This window comes from Siphateles boraxobius, unplaced genomic scaffold, assembly GCF_051911475.1.
Source record: "Siphateles boraxobius isolate OS27281-9 unplaced genomic scaffold, OSU_SipBor_1 1, whole genome shotgun sequence".
NCBI classification, from domain to species: Eukaryota; Metazoa; Chordata; class Actinopteri; order Cypriniformes; family Leuciscidae; genus Siphateles; species Siphateles boraxobius.
Genome location: NW_027508699.1, coordinates 19,975,253 through 19,995,789, shown reverse-complemented (window position 1 = coordinate 19,995,789; position 20,537 = coordinate 19,975,253). Strand labels below are relative to the sequence as shown.

At 36.8% G+C, this 20,537-nt stretch overlaps 1 protein-coding gene across 7 annotated transcripts in view; it reads right to left on the bottom strand.

Moving 5' to 3' along the window:
- Positions 1-20,537, bottom strand: part of pde4ca (phosphodiesterase 4C, cAMP-specific a) — a 39,890-nt gene that overhangs the window by 2,826 nt on the left and 16,527 nt on the right. For 3 of the 7 annotated variants that reach the window (XM_077227820.1, XM_077227840.1, XM_077227874.1), the window contains 14 exons: positions 7,916-8,107; positions 6,684-6,725; positions 6,029-6,065; positions 4,933-5,006; positions 4,798-4,847; positions 4,578-4,690; positions 2,354-2,447; positions 1,661-1,833; positions 1,436-1,534; positions 1,187-1,351; positions 1,002-1,101; positions 762-916; positions 525-647; positions 250-432 (listed from right to left, as the gene is read on the bottom strand). In XM_077227820.1, the coding sequence (XP_077083935.1) occupies positions 250-432; positions 525-647; positions 762-916; positions 1,002-1,101; positions 1,187-1,351; positions 1,436-1,534; positions 1,661-1,833; positions 2,354-2,447; positions 4,578-4,690; positions 4,798-4,847; positions 4,933-5,006; positions 6,029-6,065; positions 6,684-6,725; positions 7,916-8,107 (1,600 nt within the window). Of the gene's footprint in view, positions 1-249; positions 433-524; positions 648-761; positions 917-1,001; positions 1,102-1,186; positions 1,352-1,435; positions 1,535-1,660; positions 1,834-2,353; positions 2,448-4,577; positions 4,691-4,797; positions 4,848-4,932; positions 5,007-6,028; positions 6,066-6,683; positions 6,726-7,915; positions 8,108-19,852; positions 20,525-20,537 lie in introns of those variants that run through there. The other 4 variants (XM_077227830.1, XM_077227848.1, XM_077227857.1 and 1 more) reach the window with 3 other exon arrangements.

Genomic DNA, 20,537 nt, shown 5'->3' with positions numbered 1-20,537 from the left:
TTAGCTTTAATTAATTATACATCAGTTTAGATAAATAACAACTTATTTTATTTTAATTGTTGTTTTAGTTTTTTAATCTTACGTTTTTCATCTTATATTTTATTTTATTTCAGCTTTATTTCAATTAACAAATTATTTTTAACAACACACATTTCTATTACTACATACATTTTATTATAATATAATATAATATAATATACTCGAAGTCTTCAAAGACTGTTTGTGGCCTATCATTTCCCCCTCTCTCACCTGTGATTTCTCAATGGATGCATTGTGTTTATCACACATGGGGCTGATCTCCATGCCCTTATCTCTCTCTCGGTCCCCCTGAGTAAAAAACTCCACCATGATGCGATCGGTCCACTGACGGTACAGCTCCAGGGGCTTTGTTGGGTTGCTCAGGTCAGCGCAATGCACCATGTTCTGAAGAACCTAAGCATTTGATTAACCATACATTTTTAATTATGGACTATTAATTTGTATCAGTATAAAATGCCTTGGTGCCATGAAAGCTGAAAGTATACCTGTATGCGATCAGAATAGTTGTCTAACAATAGCACACCCAGACTTGTCACCTTCTTGGTCTCTACCATGGTCTTGAGATCCGCTAACAGGTTCATATGCTTTGACATATCAGTGGCTAGTACCTGTAAGGAGTTAAATACATGATAAATAAATAAAACCACGTGTTGATTGTAGTTCTCAGGCTTGGACCTCTTCATCATAGCCTCACAGATTTGTCATTGCCTCCATTTCCTCACCATGTCAATGACCATTTTGCGTAGAGACTGCCTCTGTTTCTTGGTCAGGTTTTGGAAAATGTCACAGTTTTCTTCCTGCAGCAGTTTGAAGCCAACAGCCAGGTGATGGTTCTCCAGAACAGAGGAATCGTTGTACATAAGAGCCAACTCTGAGTCTGAAGAAAAGTATCAAGCTCTTAGTAAACAACACAGTGTGCAACCACAATGACAAGATGCTGTTGCTCTGCCATGGCCACTCACTTGTGTTGATGAGGAACTGGTTGGACACTCCAGGGTGGTCCACATCATGTATTGCACTAGCAAACAGTGCGGCCAAGATCTCAAGGTCGGTGAATACAGCCTAACAAACCAGAATTCCACGAATGAAAAGCCTTGCTTCAGAGACTAATGAGCAGATGATGAAAAGGGAGTTGATTGAGACAAACCTCCAGGGCTGGGGTGGACAGCAGGACATTGGTGGACTGGACCACGTCAGCTGCATGGATGCTGTTATGGTATGCAACATCGGAGTGATAGTTCTCCTCCACTGCCATCATGTAGGTAATGAATGTGTCTACAGGAATTTTAAAGGATTTCAACAGGTCTCTTTCCTGTGGATAACAGGTTCAATACACTTGTTATTGTCATGGTTTGAACAAAACTACATGAGAAGTTTTCCATTCCCCATTTTGTACCTGAAATGTTGTGTACATCGCTACTGTTAGCGGTCGGTTGCCAGAATACTTGGATATCTTGAAAATATCCACACCCCATTTGTCAAAGTCCTCTAACTCCTGCAAAAGGGAGTTGGATACAATTAAAAACAGTATTGGACTTTGTTATAATTACTGCAGGTATGCTCCAAAAACTGTGGTGATTTTAGTTGCTGATAGGGTGTTTTACTGGCCGTGAGAGCTCACCTCGGCCAGCAGATCTTCCTGGTCAGTGCTGATGCCAAAGCGTGGGATGCTGGAAGCTGCTACGCTGGAGCTGTGTGTGGGTTTCTTCAATCCACTGATCTGAGACATGAGACGCTTTTTCTTCTCCTTCTCCTTGGTTGATGGGGACATAATCTCCATATCATGTTGCTTCTCTGCAACAGATTCATTTTTATAACTACAAACAATGACACAGCTCATTAAACGAGCACTGAAAACCTAGGAAAGAATTCAATTTAAACCTGGGAATATATGGAAAGTTTTAAGGTTTAAAACAAAGAAACGTTATGATGTCAAATGATTTTGAGTCACTAACCAAATCTGAGGCAAATTTGTGACATTGGCCATTTTAGGTCAGCATTTTCTGCTTCCATTGATGCACAAAATGCTCTTCATGCTCAGATTCTCATTCTCGACATTCTGTTACTGTTAACTTAAACTATTAAAATGTCTGTTAATTGTAATAAAGCTGAAATAAAATAAGATAAATATTACATAGAAAAGTTAAACAAAAAAACTAGAAAATTAGTTGAGGTACAAAAATGACAAACTAAAAAATAAATGGAAGCTAAAAAGTTTTATATATATATATGGCAAAACACAAAAATATTATGAATTGTGGAAAAAAAGCTTATATACTTATAAGATTTTTTTCCCCACAATAGTCGATATTACCTAAGAAGGTGCTTGAGATGAACTCTGAGACCTGGTTTCCAGACTTGCTAGTCTCTGACAACTGGGTTAGCTCTCGATTCAGCATCCTTTTGAACTGTAGAACAAGAAAGCACGTACACTTTGAGAATCAGCATCTCCAACTTGTATTTCATTTCGATAAATCCATACAATTCATTTTCATATTTCCATACAAAGCCCAATCGAATCTTTTGAGTTCAAAACTACAAATATGTGCAACATGTTTAATTAAGAAATGTTAAGGGGTGAAACATCACATGACTTCGATGCTCAGATGTGAATATAGCTGCATTCAGAGGGGTAGCAGCCCTTCATTCAGCTGCTACAGGCATCCAAGATTAGGGTCTGGACCAAGCAGGAGGAGTGCCTTTCATCTGTGTAGTGCTATTATGTAATCATACACAAGGTTTCGGAATGAAACACTTCTGACTGAGGCAGCAAATGTACAGTAGTACTGTAGGAGTTACACACACACACACACACACACACACACGCACACACACTGTGACATCAGAAACACACCCAGACTGACATCCTCACACATACACTCTGCACCATCTGTAATTTATCGTGTCAACAAGAGCATCCCTCCCAACTTCAGATAAAAACAATGCAAGAGCTTCAACCCAGCATGATGCTGCCAAATGAAAGTGCACAGCTGAATGTGCAGAATCCCAACACGAGCATTACCTGAACATACATCCACGACAAAGAGAGCAAGTAACTGACGTCTGGCATTTCAGCACCAAATGAAGCTTGAACCAAACAGAAGCTCCCTCCGGCAGGTGCACATGCTGCAGACACGTTCTGTTGTCCGGTCCAGATTGCCCGAGCTCCCCGGTTCCACAACGCATGATGTGGCTGCACCACAGAGCTCAGCCCAGCACCGGGAGCTCCAGCTGCCATGGGCTGCACCTGTGGCGGGCTGAGAGCGTGTGCCGCTGACTGGAGCAAGTTTGCATCGCTGCCGCATGCTCTGCTCTCCTACTCTGCCTGATTCATGTGTAAACACAAAGATCAGGGCTCCTCCCAGCAGCCCCCTCTCTCCCTACTTGCCAGCCAATCAAATGAGTTTTGCAACAGAGACTGGGTCAGGGGGAGGCTTCTGATTGGCTCTCGGCTCCACAGCACATGCACGGGGCTGGGGCTGCACAATGTGCACTTGGTTTGAAGTCGAAAAGCTTTAGGAGCCTCTTCATGCTTTGCAACTACTGTGATGTTGTTGCTGGTGTTTTATTAATACTTATAACTCATGCAGTTATTTTTTATATTGTATATTGATTTAGATCTTCAAATGTTTGGGGTCATTAAGCTGTATGCATGAAATTGTTCAAAAGTGACAGTAAATACATTGATAATGTTCCAAACGATTTCTATTTCAAATAAATGCCGTTTTTTTTTTTTTACTTTCTATTCATCAAAAATCCCGCAAAAAAGGTTTCCACAAAAATATTAAGCAGCACATCTGATTTTACCATTGATTATATTAATAATAAAGGTTTCTTGAGCAAGAAATCAGCATATTAGAATATTTTGAATAAAAACTTTATCAAAAAAATAAATCTCTAAATATGTTGCAGTTTATCTCGCCCCATGACTTGCCATTCCTACCAGATCTAATATGAAAATATGGTACTGCCAATTTTGATGACAAAAAGTATTAAATTAACTATCTATGAAATTCAGTACTTTTATTTAAACCTAAATACTTTGAAAGGTTTTTGCACGCTCAGTTATATATACACAGTATATTTTACACCTCAGCCAGAGCAGGGTGATTGCTGGACGGTTATTAGAAACGTTAGTGAAAACACACAAACGTGTTCATATGTGCACATGTGTGTGTGAGAGTATGTATCCACGTGCGCGTGACTGCTGCGTGAGTGGGCCAATCACGCGTCACACAGGCTATGAAACCCCCAGCAGGAATGGGGGGAGACAGAGAGGGTGGGGGATCAGATTCATCCATGACTTCACTCTCATTCACATTTTTCAGCACACGATGTGGTCGGGGGAGGGGAGAGATTCAGGACATGCATGAATCCCGTTCTGATGTGTAATTCATATGGAGGCATGTTAAGTATTTGGCTGCAGTTTTCAGCAAGTGCTGATGAATTACGTTCGACTGTTATTAGTGGGGTGTCCCTGGGTGACAATGAGGATGGGCCTGTCAGTAATGAATCATCTTTTATTTTAGTAGATCTACCTTGTTGGAGGCCATCTCACTGACTGAGTGGCGTGTCTTTAGAGTCTCAAGCTGTTCGAGACACCAGTCCAGCTCATCCAGGGTCTCCACTGCCAGCTTCTGAAACGGCTCCTCTGCAAAATACAGTTCATATATTCATGGCAACTAAAATAAGTTTATCATCATATGTAATACAAAGACATGTACTGATTAGATTTTCTACAAGAGTTTGTTGTCTAACCTGGTAGGCTTGTCTTGCACATGGATGGTGGGTAGTTTCCAGTGGACCTCCTGTATAGATTTATTAGATCAAGTATGCCTTAAAAAGTATTTAAACAAGGATTATACAGTTTACTAGGACTGTAAAAGGACTTACTTGCTTGGCACACGGTCTTGCTGATGGGTCAAAACGGCAAAGTTGCCCCGCACTGTCCTCAAGCTGGCAAGGACCTATTAGAAGAAGAATAATGTAGGTCCATGCCAAAAACACATCCTTAGTACTTTCTTTCTTTTTTTAGTTACTCCAACTTGCTTACAGCTTCATATTTTAGCATTGCAAAAATAAAAAAATAAATCAGGCATCAGTATTTTTGATTGTATTATTATTCTCCAGCAAAATTGATAAGCAAATCGGCGCAAGATACTTTCCAACACTTTTTAAAGAATGTTTTATATATATATATATATATATATATATATATATATGTGTGTATGTGTGTATATATATATATATATATATATATAGCCATTTTATAATAATATTTTAAAATAAATTATTAATATAAAAACACAGTTTATTAATAGACATAAATATACATTTTAATATAATATTTATATTTTATACTTTAACAGGAAATGACAATTTGGAAGTCTTAATATCTTATGAAGTTTTGCTTCTTAAGTACATTAATCTTGTTTTACCAATGTTTAGATATTATTACTTGCAAACAAGCTTAACGCTTATTAATAAAATGATTTTTGGAGTGAGTGAGAGAATAGATGTTATATAGAGAGGTGACCTAGTAAATGAAAGATTTGCTTAAAAAGCCTGGTTTGTTCTAAATTCTGCAGCTCTTTTGGAGTTTCAAAAGGACATGAAGGGTATCTGATTTCCAAAGCCATGCAGATTTCTCATCTGTCAGCATCCATATCGACAAATGCGGTATTGGATTCCTTGCCTGTTTTGTAAACTGAGTACAGTGGTGACGCAAATCCCACGTAAAGCAAGCTGCATAAGAGAAGAAGGGCTGCTCCCGCCAATGCCAAAGGCAGCACACTCCACTTACACAAAAAAACTCACTGCTGAATATTAAGAGATTAATCTGTCTTTAAAATATAGGGGGTGTAGAGTCAAACTGCCATGTTCCTAAAAAAGAGTGGTCATCTGAAACCACATGACGCAAATTCTCTAATTACCTATTAATGTCAGACTATGCAAGCTTTTCATTTTCATGACCCACTCTACTACTAACCTGTGCAAATGGTGTAACTATCATGTCTTCTCCATGTCTGTAAGAAAAAAATCCATTAACAAATCACAAATCAAACTCAAAATATTACATACTGGAAAAGACAGCTCTTTAATCTCCCAATAATAAAAGGAGGCACATAAAATGACTTAAGGATCAGTGAAAGAGAATGACTAAGAGTTTAACTGTGGAGAATTAAGGATGTGGTCGGCTTCAGGTTACAGTACACCATCATTCAGAAGAGTAAGAGGGTGTTAATACGCTTTTTATTAACATGCCGTTTGAATGGAAATAAAGAAAATAGCTCAGCATAAGGAAGGCACCTCAGACTCTCCAATGGGATATTAGAAATCCTACATTAAAAGCGTATGGAAATATGTAATAAGAACATAGATGGATTCAGCGTGGTCGGACAGGGTGTGTCATGCATGTGTATTTGAGGAGCAGCAGGAGAGAAGCCGGACTAGGGAACACACTGGGAGTTGCGCCTTTAGTCGCATATTCCAAAGCCTCTTCTGTGGCATGCCGATCGCTCATGGTGGTAAAGAGGACAGAGGGGGTTAGACTGGTCTTAGACACTAGGGGAGAGAACTGGCCTGGATCCTGCAATGGAGAAATGAAGGACAACCCTTTCAAGTTAATATTTTTCTCTCCTCACCGATTGAGCCAGTTGACTTCCCAGTGCTTCAAACTCTCTTCCCTTTGAAAAGACAACAAGAATTGGTGACATGCGATTAATTAAGCACACTAGTTCACATTGTCCTAACAAACACCAGCAGTTGGAGGGGGTTCTGTTCACCCAGTTGGTGATTTGTTGGGGCGGTGTGAACCAGTCTTAAGGTGTTTCGATTTGGGCGACTAGCTTTGACGCAAATTGGAAAAATAAACTGCAGAAAAAAAAAACAAGAATGTGGCGCCCTTTTTCCAACATTGTGAAATCCCAGCAAACCAGAGCTGACATGCAAGCGTGCTCAGATGGAAAGAACAGCTGGAAGTGGTAATAATAAGGAGTTTTTAACCAGTGCCTTGGATTTTCCAAAATGGCTGAGCAATATGATTTGATGTAATACACTATTAAAATGGTGCGTCTTGGGAGAACTGTGTTTCAGACATAATCAACCAGCTGGAGTAAGCCACATCTGTTATGAGGCAACGTTTACAGTCCTAATTAACAGAACTCTTCCAGCAACAAAACACTGTAGCTGAAGTATACACTTGTGCAGTTTGTAACACGTGAAGCTTTCAGTGAATCAGACAAAATGTACATGAAAACTGAGATTGGAAACTTAAAAAGTTTGGGGTCGGTAAGATTTTTGTTTTTGAAAGCAGTCTCTTGTGCTTTAGCGAGGCTGCTTTTATTTGATCAAAAATACAGTAAGCACAGAAATACTGTGAAATATTAACACAATTTCAAGTAAATGTTTTCTGTTTTAATATATTTTAAAATTTAATCTATTCCTGTGATGGCAAAGCTGAAAATTCAGCATTATTACTCCAGTCGTCAGTGTCACATGATCCTTCAGAAATCATTCTAATATGCTGATTTGCTGCTAAAGAAACATTTCTCATTATTATCAGTGTATAATATTTTGAAATTGTGAATTTTTTTGTCAAGACTCTGATGAATAGAAAGTTTATTTGATAAATAAATCTTTTGATCACTTTAAAAGAAATATTAATTTCTTTCAAAAAAATATTACAACAAAACCTTTGAATGGTAGTGTAAATTAAAAACATTTTTTTTTTCCTTTTTAAATAAAAGAAGTTAATTATTAAAAAAATTATGTGACTTTTTCTACTCAGAGAAGCCATTGTAAATGCATTTAATATGAGATTTCTTCTTGAGCTTCAGTATATTAGGGGATCATGAATAAGATGAATGATACTCACAGCTCACTGGCCGTGGATGAGTTTCGGGACATGGCCTTGGGTGAAAGGTCGAAGTCGGAATCTGAGCGATACAGGAATGACTCCCGCCGCTGACTGTGAGGGAAATTGGCCGGCAGCACACGGCTAGAGCCTGGACTAGCCTGGGACTCCAGAGGACTGCGGCCCACCGACAGCCCATTCTCAACATCAAAACTGAGGAAAGAGAAACAGAAAAAAAGATTAACAATTTACCTGGGATGATGCATTAACTTTTCATTTGCCATTTTTACACTCCTTTCAGATAAATTGTACCCAACGACGCTATACGCTCAACACACACCCAGTGCCAATGGAAAAATAGTATAGAAGGTCACTGAGACATTGATAAAAATGGTTACACACAGATGTGAAGTGAGACACTTCCTGCATCAATCCAGATGTAAGCACTAGCCTTGCGGGTTAATATTACAGAGATAACAAGTATATCACAGTCTCTGGGATCTCCATAACTCCATGACAAACACAAGGATACTTTTCAATACCTCAATAATATCAAGCCAGCAGCTCTGACACTACATCACTCAAAAGTCTGAGACCACTAGTGAATACAGTTTTATATATAATTGTAATATAATCATATTTGTGTATAAGTTTGTGTAAAACTTACCAATCATGTTATCCAATAAGGGTACACCAATATTGAAATTTTGCCTGATCCTGATAAGCTAAAAGTAATATTTTTGTAATGGCCGATAACTGATAAATGGTCGATATTACAAAATATATTAAAAAAATAAAACATAAAAAAATGTGCATCAACAAAAATAGTTATTATTAGCTATAATTATATTAAATGGTAAATGGACTGCATTTATATAGCGCTTTCACAGACCGAATGGCCACCAAAGCGCTTTACATATTTGCCTCACATTCACCCATTCATACACACATTCATACACCGACGGCGGTGAATGAATTTTTTTTTTTGATTTATTACAAAATCATACAGAAATATTATACAGATACTCATTCCGAAATGCGCTCTTAAAGGAAAGTGCCCTGGAATAGATGCTTTTAAAGGGCTCAGTTATTGCCATAATATAATACAGCTAATCTATATCTTTAAATTAATGCTCGACGATTATCTAAATCTAAAAATAGGTAGAAACTTTTAAATATTAAAAACTCACTAACAAACATTCAATACTGAATACTTAAAAAAATTGCACAAAAAAGTGCAGAAAACAACCAGTAACTAATATGGTGCCAGTATATTGTGCACCCAGCATGAATTGAGACAATCCAAAGAACATCTTGGGCTTCAATGGAAGCAAAAAGCATCTGACCAATTGTGTAAAAAATCACATGATCAATGTCATAAATATACAATTGAGTAGTGACCCAGAAATAATGTAGAATCTTTATTATTTTTCTATTATTTTACATCATAAGCTTTTTTAAAAATCCTAAAAGTTTCTATTATTAAGTTCTAGGTTTTTAATCCAATATTTTAAATGTGAACTCATATTCTTAAACACCGCTGTATACAACAACACTGGCAGAAAACAGCCACAGCATTCAACCTCATTCCACAGACAGAGATCTAGTACATCGGTTATGGTGAAAGTGAATGAGAGAAATGCATTTGAGATTTCATCCTGCTCTAAGCCACAGTCTGAGTGCAGTAAATCTGTCCGTCTCAGTGACATATTCAGGTTTTGTGGATTGGGTAAGACCCCCTGAGACACAAGAGGCAGCAAAGCTCTGAATGGGCTGTGTTCTTCAAGGTCAATGTGATGCAGGAATGCGAAGCTAAAAATAGCCTCGGCTCATTGACGTGGAAGCATGAGAGACCTAAAAATAACCTCCCCAGGTAAAGCCAATTCCCAATCAAACTAGCACAAAATTGACATGAACCATGTCTGTTCATTACATTAATCAATGGTCCATGCCTCTGATGCGCTGTCTGTTTACTAACGACCCGTTGCTAATGAAGCTATTCTTCTACAGTGTGTTATTAAGTTAGTGTGAAGGAGAGAACCAACATCTCAAGTCAATGGCCACATTTTCTTCTATATTTGAGAGAGAAGGAAAGGCATTGCCTAAATAAATAACAATAAAACGATAAAGGAGACAACAACACTTTGGAGATCTGTTTATAATCTCTGTTGTTCTAGTTCCAACACATAATACTGCAGTTTGTGTTGATTAAGTTCAATTACGACTAAATGCACCATACACAGCTTTTTTTAATATGTGCAATCTGTATCTTTAACATGAGAGGGAATTAAATATATCTGATAGTGATGGCGCTTTCAACGTTATGTAATGTTTATGTGGTCATCTACAACAGGGGTTTTCAAAGACCTCCAAATCGACCTCTTTCACAGATGTTGCATGACAGGGTATATGCAGGAATCTTGAAGTTAATTTTAATACCTTTTCAAGACTTTTTCAAGACCTTCTCAATATTTTTTAATACCTCACCGCCACTTCAAGCTGTAACCATTTACATAGGTGATACTTTTAACTTAACAGTTTTAGTTTGTGATAAAGACTATAGACCACTCTGATAAATCGAAAAATTAAAGAGGCTGGGATAGTAAATCAAAGCAAGTTTATTAAAAAAAAAAAAAAAACATTGCTCCACCCTCAACAACAATCATGCTGACATGTGCCTCAGTTCTTCGTTTTTTTAATAAAAGTTACTAAATTCACACACTTTTACGATGTTTTTGGGACTCAAACTGTTGGACAGCTAATTCAGAAAAAATACTTTCAAAATGTAAGACTTTATAAATAGTGATAAGACTTTAATACTTTTTAAGGGTCTTAATTTTCCCAAAATTGATTTATCACCTTTTAATACTTTTCAAGGCCCCGCGGATACCCTGCATGAGGACCAGACGGATGTCTCTTACGTATTAGCTTATATAATCAAGCCGGTACACCCCATTCATGTGCCTGCATACAGGAGCGAGAAACATATAGACAGAGAGACAGAGAGATAGAGATAGAGATAGAGAGAGAGAGCAGCACTCTTCTGCATGGACCAAAACACACATACACAATAGCAAATCTCTTTAAGTCACTCTACTGTACGCTCTGGCGTGAGGGGACACCGCATCCAGCTCTAAAAATACCTGTGCTTGGGCCAGAGGCTGTCGCTTCCACTTCGTTTCTGCTTCCGTCCCTCATCTTTACTGCTGTTCTCCTATGGGTCCCTGTGCACACTCAGAGCGAGACACTTCCATTCTGCAGTGCTACTATAAATAGCCCATCCCTGTGCGAGGGATCCAAGCAGAAGCGCTATATTTAGAGCTGCAGGTAGCCTCAGATTCTTCCCCCCATTCATGAATATTTATAGAGATTTCTACTAGGCTATTTTTGGCCCACACATCTATCCACCCACACATTTCCATGTTACCATTTTAAGACATCCTCCATCAAAGGGAATGTGGGAATTTCCTCATTCAGTGAAGCAGCCTGTGTTTAATGCGCGATTTGTTTTTATACTGCATGTGGGAACTGCATCAGTGCATTGTGCATATAGGCATATCAGCCTATTAATTCAGTGCATTAATCACAGTTTGTGCTAAAAAACACCACCAAAATTCAAATGTTTGATTTCTCTGATTATTATTATTATTGATGCAATGTTATACCAGTGAATTGAACTTAAATTAAAATAAACATTTCCACATACTGATGGGAAATCTGTATTTATCTCACAGGTGAGCATGAGGAAATGCCCCCTCTCAGTGAAAATGAAGGGAAACACTGATCCTCATTTTGCCAAGTACTCTGTTAGCTTAAATAGCTACATTTAAATTGAGTTATCTAAATTTAAGTGCATACGATATATGATTCGTATCACAGTTTTGTTTATTCCAAAGTACATATACTTTTTTGAACATTGAGTTTTTGAGCGAACCATCCCTTTAACAGTGTTCAGTGCAGTGTTATGACAATTACCCACATCATCAGAGATGGTTAAAGATGAACTGGTCCTTGTGACCAGTCTTTGTGCTTGCAGTGCTGTGGAAAATACAAAATTTTCCTGGCAGTTTTTCTGGGAATAGGATGCCTCCTGTGGCTCAAGAAAGAATAAGCATGTATGAAGCTGCCCGTTTCAGTCAAGACATGACGACAGTATATCGCAAGATACAGAGTACAAGTCTATGAGCCTTAAGGCACAACGTGACCATAAACCAACTCAACTTGTAGATGATAATAATAATAATAACAATAATAATAATAATAATAATAAGTTAAGTTGGTTTTAGTCACCATTTGTCTTAACGAGCATATACTTGCACTCTGTTCTTATGGTATATAATAATAATAACAATATTATTATTATTATTAAAGAAGAAATTTAAGTAAAAAGCTATGAAAAATTGTATACATGTATATCACGAACAGCTGTCACTATAAAAACCATTACAGCTGAATTTAAAGTTTAAAGGGATAGTTCACACAAAAATTTTAATTCTGTCATTAATTACTCACCCTCATGTCATTCTAAACCGTTAAGACTTTTGTTCATCTTCGGAACACAGATGAAGATATTTTTTATGAAATCTGAGGGCTTTCTGTCCCTCCATTGACAGTTACGCAACTATAACTTTGACGCTTCAAAAAGTTCATAAAGATATTGTAAAACTAATACAATCGAAAACTATCTGTGCATCATATAAAGCGATCAAGTCTCTTCAGAATATTTGGACTAAACTGCTCTATTCATATGGATTCGTTTTACAATCTCTTTATGAACTTTTTGAAGCATCAAAGTGTCAGTAGTGTAGCGGTCTATGGAGGGAAAGAAAGCTCTCAGATTTCATAAAGAAGATCTTGATTTGTGTTCCGAAGAAGAACGCAAGTCTTTAAAATAATTAATGCCAGAATTTTCATTTTTGGTTGAACTATCCCTTTAATCATTTCTGTAAAGGTTTCAGGGTTAAATTTAGCATCTGCTGTGTTCTAGAGAGTTACATAAACAAAGCATTAGTGCAACTGTAAACAGTCAATTTCAAAATCGAAGAAAACATTTTTACTTTCGACTTAAAAATACTTGTACAATGTGGGAACTATCCAATTTTGTCTGACACGGTATCATTTTACACCCCTGGCTTCAACTCAGCTTATCATTGCCTACAGGAACCAGTTGAAATTGATTCTAAGTTGATACAAACTCGCTACAAAGGCTTGGAGCAGAATCTTTCAGACGTTTAAAGAGCACCTCCAGTCTGAGGAGTAAAAGAGCCGCTACTAAATCCTCTACAGTCGTATGACAGACATGCTGCATGTTGACTGTCAGAATCTAAACACTTGACACCCAGCATGCGTCACGGGACAGTAGAGCTACGTCAATCCTAATCTGGGCACATTACCAGCCCAACCTGCATGTCCCACCCAGGACCACACAGCCTAATGAAGCACAATCACTAATCTAGTCAAAACATCTTACGAAAAGCAAGAAACGCCGGCTCCACATAGAGGCATGTTTGTTTATATGCTTTAATGCAGCATTTAATGTAAAGAAAGAAGAACAGATTCGTAACAACGAGTTCATATGAATCCCATGAAGTCGTTTAGTCTCATAGTTGAACAACCAGTCCACCGAGACGCAGCCAGAAGGCTGTTCATCCTGTTCCTCTCTCCATTGTTTCTAATCAACAAGAAATAAAAAAGACATTTAAGAGAGCCACAACGTCACATGACGTCAATGAACACCCAGGGGCCCGGACATACATGAACATACCGCAGGAGATTTGGAGGACAGCTGTTGCCTTACAAATAAAATGGTTAGCACTAAAAGTTGAACATTTGAGAGCTGCAGCGAGATTAAAAGCACAGTTAACCACAAGTGAACATGCATTTGAGTAAAAAAAAAGTAAAGAAAAAAAAGACCCTTGTTGGTGCTTCACGTTGAGATTGAAGTCTCACAGTAGCACAACGGGAGACGTTACCGATCTGGTGAGGCGGTTAATTACAGGGTCATCCAGCAGGTCACATACTCGTGCGTAGACACTGCGGGCAGAGGATGTGTCCTCGATTGTTTAATCACCGTTTCTGTACATGCTGCCTTTTCCTAATTGTGCACATCAAATGTGGAGCACATCCATACCGGTAAGAGCTGCAGAGATTGTATAAAGATTTCTGAGGCACAATAGGGTGCAGAGAGATAGAGAGAGAGAGAGAGAGAGAGAGAGAGAGAGAGAGAGAGAGATGGATAGAGAGAGAGAGAGAGAGAGAGAGAGAGAGAGAGAGAGAGAGAGAGAGAGAGAGAGAGAGAGAGAGAGAGAGAGAGAGAGAGAGAGAGAGAGAGAGAGAGAGAGGCAGTGCTGTGATCTCAGCTTTCCACTGAACATTTATGGTCAAGATTAAAAATAAGCTTGGTTTGTCTCTGATTTAGACTGACATTTTAAAACATGCATGGGGGTTAGCCAGAATTAAGTCATAGACATTTGAAGGCGCATTACACAGATATTTCCACATACATTTTCCTGCTCAAAAGCAAAGTGGTGGGGACTTTAATATACGTTCATTTTACAGAAAAGAGTGCTTCTGATCACAAGAAACTACCCTTGTTATTGTTAGTGTAAACATGTGTTGATTATTTGATTCAGTGCTGTTAATTATCTAGTGCAATAACATTAGCTGTCTGCACTGTAAAAATATGTATTTGTATTATTCAACTTGGTTAAAAGTTTAACATTTACTTTATTTTATGCTGAACCAAATAAGAATACACAATCTATTAATGCAATACCATTGAAACTTTTTTCTTTCTTAAAGAAGTCTCTTATGCTCACCAAGACTGCATTTATTTGATAAAAAAAATAGTTAAAACAGTAATATTGTGAAATATTACACTTTAAAACAACTGTTGTCTATTGTAATATATTTTAAATGATCAAAAACACAGTTAAAACAGTAATATTGTGAAATATTACACTTTAAAACAAGTGTTGTCTCTTTTAATATATTTTAATATGTAATTTATTCCAGTGATGGCAAAGCTGAATTTTCAGGATAATTACTTCATTCTTCAGTGTCACATGATCCTTCAGAAATCATTCTAATATGCAGTACAATTAGTTATAATTTATTCAAGAACATTTCTTACTATTATCATCAATGTTGAAAAAATTGTGCTGCTTTAATATTTTAATGGGAATCATATACTTTTTTCAGGATTATTTGATGAATATAAAGTTAAAATAAACAACATTTATTTGATAGTAAATTATAAATAAAAAGATTGTGCTGAATAAAAATATTAATTTCTTTCAATAATTTGATAATAATAATACTAATAATAATCATCAACTTTATTTTAAAGTGACAAAGTTACATTGTACTTACTCAAATAAGTACTGAGTAATATAAACTAACTACACGTACTTACTATAGAATTACGATTAGGGTTTGGTTTACGTTAGCTACTTGTAATTATGCATAATTTATTGTTTTTACTATAGTAAGTACATGTAGTAACGTGTAACTATGTCACCTTAAAATAAAGTGCTACCAAAAATTTAAATGGTATTCTATTTCTGACAAATATTAAATATTTAATTTTAATTAAACACTGTTTGCAGCATGTGTACGATCCCACATTAAAAAGAACACTAAATCTGTAAATCAACACTATTAAAATAACACTCATACATCTTACCAAAATGTGTCAACTAAAATGGTTTAATATTACAAATAATATTTTTTTGAAAACAAAAATAAGGTTTTCCTTTTAATTTTTTTACTTTCAGCAATAAAATAATTAAATACTACTACTACTACTACTACTACTAATAATAACAATAAGAAAATACATAAGACGAGGGTTTTTTATATCCGTAACACTTTACAATAAGGTTTATTAGTTAACGAATTCATTAACATGAACTAACCATGAGCAATACATTTGTTACTGTATTCGTTATTAGTGAAGCAAAATACAGCCGTCCAATGTTAACTAATACAACTTTTGATTTTAATAATGTTTTAGTAAATTTTGGAATTAACAAAGATTAATAAATGCTGTACAAGTGCAGTTCATTATTAGTTCATGTTAACTAAAGTAGTTAACTAATGAACCTCATTGCAAAGTGTTACTGTAATATCCTTAAAATAAAAAAAAATGTAGAGGAAAATACACACCGGCCCATGCATCAAGCCAGACCATCATTACAAACAGAGTTAACGGAGTGCATCAGATTTTCCATGCCGGGTCTGTGAAGACAGCAGAGGGTCTCTCAGAGGGCACGGACGGGGCTCAGTCTGTTATCCTTGGATCATTTTGTGACCATAAGAAAGCAACAGAAAAGCAGTGCAAAATGCCCAGAGCAAAACATATATTATGAAAGCAATCTAAAGAGATGGATAAGCTAATCAAAAATAGTCATACTATGGAGAAAAGAGATCTGATATAGCCTTAGAGACACACTAAAATAAATCACATTATTAAAGACGATTTCAGAGATAGCTACAGGTAATACTGTGAACCGTATCCGTACAAACACTATGTAACCTCATGCGTTTTAGACAACACTAGCATCGTTTTGTAATAGGTCAACTTAAACTGAAAATAGATGTATCTCTTGGGGGTGAAAGTAATCCCATGTGACATATTTCACTTAAAAAAATAAAAAAAAAGCAAGAAGAATGATCTGCAGATGTTCAGACGATTGCAATCTAACTCCGCCAAGACACCGGCCAAGAGGGAGACAAATGGATATACTCAAAGAATGTTATACAGCAAACCTCTCTAATAAAGATTAAGAAAACACTAACACAGTTGAACATATTCATTACAGAGCAATATTCTGTCAGGTCACACAATTCAGCAGCACAAGGCCAAGTGCTTAGATAATAACCTTAATGTGCTCCAACCGGACCGGTGCGTCTAGTAGCGTTGCCTCAACCTCAACGCTAACATTTAACGGCAGAAGACGTGGCACTCCCAGCCTCGACTCGAGTGATTATAATCCGCTGCGTCCCATAAATCATTTTTCTTGACATGAAGCTCTAGAAAATATGTTGAACAGTTGACAAATGGTTACAACCGTTTACAGGTCCTGACAATCTACAACAGAGGCGGATGACTGCACACACAAAGTCCTAATGAGGGATACATTTACACGTTAGGGGCTTTTAGTTTTTGGTATTGGCCATCGCACGTTTAGTTGAACTTTGATATTTTAATGATTCTAATGATCAGTTTTACAAACAGGAATGTAATACAAAAAGCCTACAAAACTGATGTTTCATAAAGCTTGAAATGTTTAGTCTCCGAAGGATGAAAGCCTGTTTCTACCTCAATGTAAAAAATAAGGTAATTGTGTTTAAGTTTAAAAGACGAAATAGTCACAATTGTCAGATATAAAAATGAAATTATGAGAAAGTGTCAATCAATTGTGAAATTAAAAGTCATATTGTGCAATTTAAAGTATAACTGGTATAAACCGCAACTACAAGATTTAAAGTCAAATTGAGCTATATAAAGTCACAACTGTGATATATAAAGCCAAAGTATCTTGTAATTTAATGGCTTCAGATTAACCAAGGCTTTGTTCTTAAAATCGGAATCAATATTTCAGCATAGCTTTTGCGTGGTACAATATACAGCACTTCAGTTATATGCTCTCTTATGTTTCCATTAAAAACTAACTCCCAAATGTCCCGTACTTTATCTGATAAACCAAGACACAGCCTAAGAAAATAAATAGAAAATCATGGGTTTTTTTTAAAATCTGTAATCCTGCCGTCAACACTGACATTGATGGCTTTGCAAGTGGGAAACGAATGTGTGTGTGTGTGTGTCCAAAAGGAGTGTACTGTCTCAGACTTGGTCTGCGCAGCCTTGCTGATACTGTGGGAGGACAGAGGCTTCATGGTTCACTTTAAATCAAAACCTCTCTGACTAAAGAAGATTTCCTCTTTATTTCATAAATCCCATACTTCCCTAACAAAATTACTATTCTATTAGGACATGGAACATTGTGTCTCGTAAGAAATTCAACTGAAAAAGATTTTTTGTAGATGGCCATGAAGAAAATTACGATTAGATGGTGGCCTTTTCTAAGTCCAATTTGCAAGAAAATCCTACTTTCACAGAAACCTTTATTTCTTCACTTTGGGCTATTTCTGAAAGTTTTTTTTTAAAATCGGAATAAAAACTGGTGTGCAGCTTTACAAAGGTACATGCAAACACCACTCACTGTCGCTGCCTTAAAGTTAAAGTGTGTCATTTTTTTCAACGTTAATTTTTTTTTTCTTTTCTTTTGCTGGGTCAATATGAAAAAGCAACTATAAAATAAGCCATCTGTGTGTTGATTTCCATGAAAAGCGTCAACGATGTGACTCTGTACTACCACAACTTTGCTCTGTTTGCTTCAGCATCCCTTAACAGCAATGCTGGCTCAGTGGTGCGAGTTTGGAGACGTTTTGTTTGTCAAACCAACATCAAATAGGGGGCACATTCAGGAAACCAGTTTGAAACCGTGTTGTTATTTTTGCAATTCCTTTTGGTAGCGATAATGCAGTAGAAATTGTAACAATCTGTAACAATGTAAACGTAGAGTACTGTTACTGTAGAAAACTGAATTCCTCAGCTTTTTCCTCTTCCATTAACAATTTCTTTTCATTGCATATTATTAATGCTATTGGTTAATGGTTTATAGAGAAAATAATAACTAAAATATGTAATGAAAAAAAAAAGACATCTATCATGTAGTCCTATTGATTTCAGGTGAGGTGTTATATGCTGGATGTTCTCAGTGAAACTGGAGCAAGGCTCTTTGGCATTTGGTGGAACAGTTATGGATGAACTGATTTCCAGACTGTGATACAAAAAATGCGAAAGAAGAAAACTCTCACGATCACTGATTGCGCACACAGAGTAAATGCAAAACCCTGGCAGAATAACTGCTCATTTATCATAGTGTTCTACTGCATCAAACTGAAGAGAACTAGTAGATCTTGTCTGAGGAAGTCTGAAAAGAGTTTCCATAGGTCAGAGCATATCAACAGGTTATTCCATGGACAGTTGGACACAGTACATGTATTCAGCCAAACCACATAACAATCTGTCTCTGTCTCTACACCAGGTGTAAAGAATAAAAAAGTCATTTATCAATGTAATACAATCGTACAATACTAATGCACCTAATTTTGATTTTCAACATCCTTAGGCCTGGGATTCTAATCTAATTTAAAATTGACAATAAACACACAAAACAAATATGATTTTGAAATATATTAGATATTTAGGATTCAGCACTATTTCTTGGGCACTAATCAACTAATTAAATTTGTGTCATTGATCATGACCCTTTGTACAGACGGTCAGGTGTTCTTACTTCTATTGAAGCTCAAGATACTCTTTGGATCATCTCAAATAATTCTGAAAATCATGATCATCAGGTTTGACACAAACTTGTGGAGTTCATTCAGCTCGACTGATGCTGTCATTTAAGCAAAAGAGAGACATACCAAATACTGAGACATTCCGAAATGAATGTTCATTTTTAAATCTATCTTTCACTCAAATTGCTGTTCTGATTACATAACTCTCTTAGAAATAAAAGTTCCTAAAGGGGTTTTCATAGCGATTACATATAAGAACCATTTTGGGCTCCACAAAGAACCTTTTAGTGAACAGTTCTTAAAATAACAATTAAAAATTGTAATAAATATATATATATATATATTAGTAATCTAAAGAAACGATATCCACTATAAAGAACCTTTCATGCAATGTAAAAAGTCCATGGATGTTAAAGGTTCTTCAAGGAACCATCAATACTCATAAAAAAACTATATTTTGAATTTGAATTTGCTAGGAAAGAATTTACATTTATAAGCATTTTCACTAATGGTCTACTACTTTTGGACCCCACTGTATTTGACAGTAATGTCGGCTAGAATCACATATAAATCAAAGTTTATTACCGCCTGCGTTTCTGCACAATGTCGATGGGTCTGTTGACGGCACATGGAGATCCATACAAATTCCAGTTCCGTGGCTTTAATGCCCGGTCAGCTGAGAAAGAGAATCCACAGTTTGCCGGTACGCTCATCTTGCCGGCACACTCATCCAGTGATGTCTCTCACGTAATTCCTTTACACAAATATACTTCCTTTTCACTCTTTTTTTAAGGATAACATTGTTCGTGGATCAAGATGACTCCTCATTGCCTCTGGTTAAAAATTACACCACAACTGAAAATCTGAAGGAAAACAAGAAAAAGCTAAGCATGATATCCACTGTCCTCTTCTAACAGTCCATCAGCTCTCACCTCCTCTGTGACACCTCTACGAGTAAATGGGGATGTGATATTGAGTGACAAGCCTTGTCAAAACCCATGCTTCACTCTGCAACTTTAAGCGATGCTCTGGCAGCATTTACACATGGATCTTCAGCTCGATCAGCTCCAGTCTATTTTCTCATGGAGACACCTCTAAGAGGATCCTTTAAAAGAAGGTATCTCAGGCTTCTGTCTTATTCTACTTCTGTGTAGTAGCTGGACTCATGTAGGAGAGTCAGTGCCATATTTTAGCTAGACTCTTTGCCCACTGCTGTCCCACGGCTGGAGCTCGCTTTACTCTGAGATCACGCTAAAGAAAGAGGGTGGGA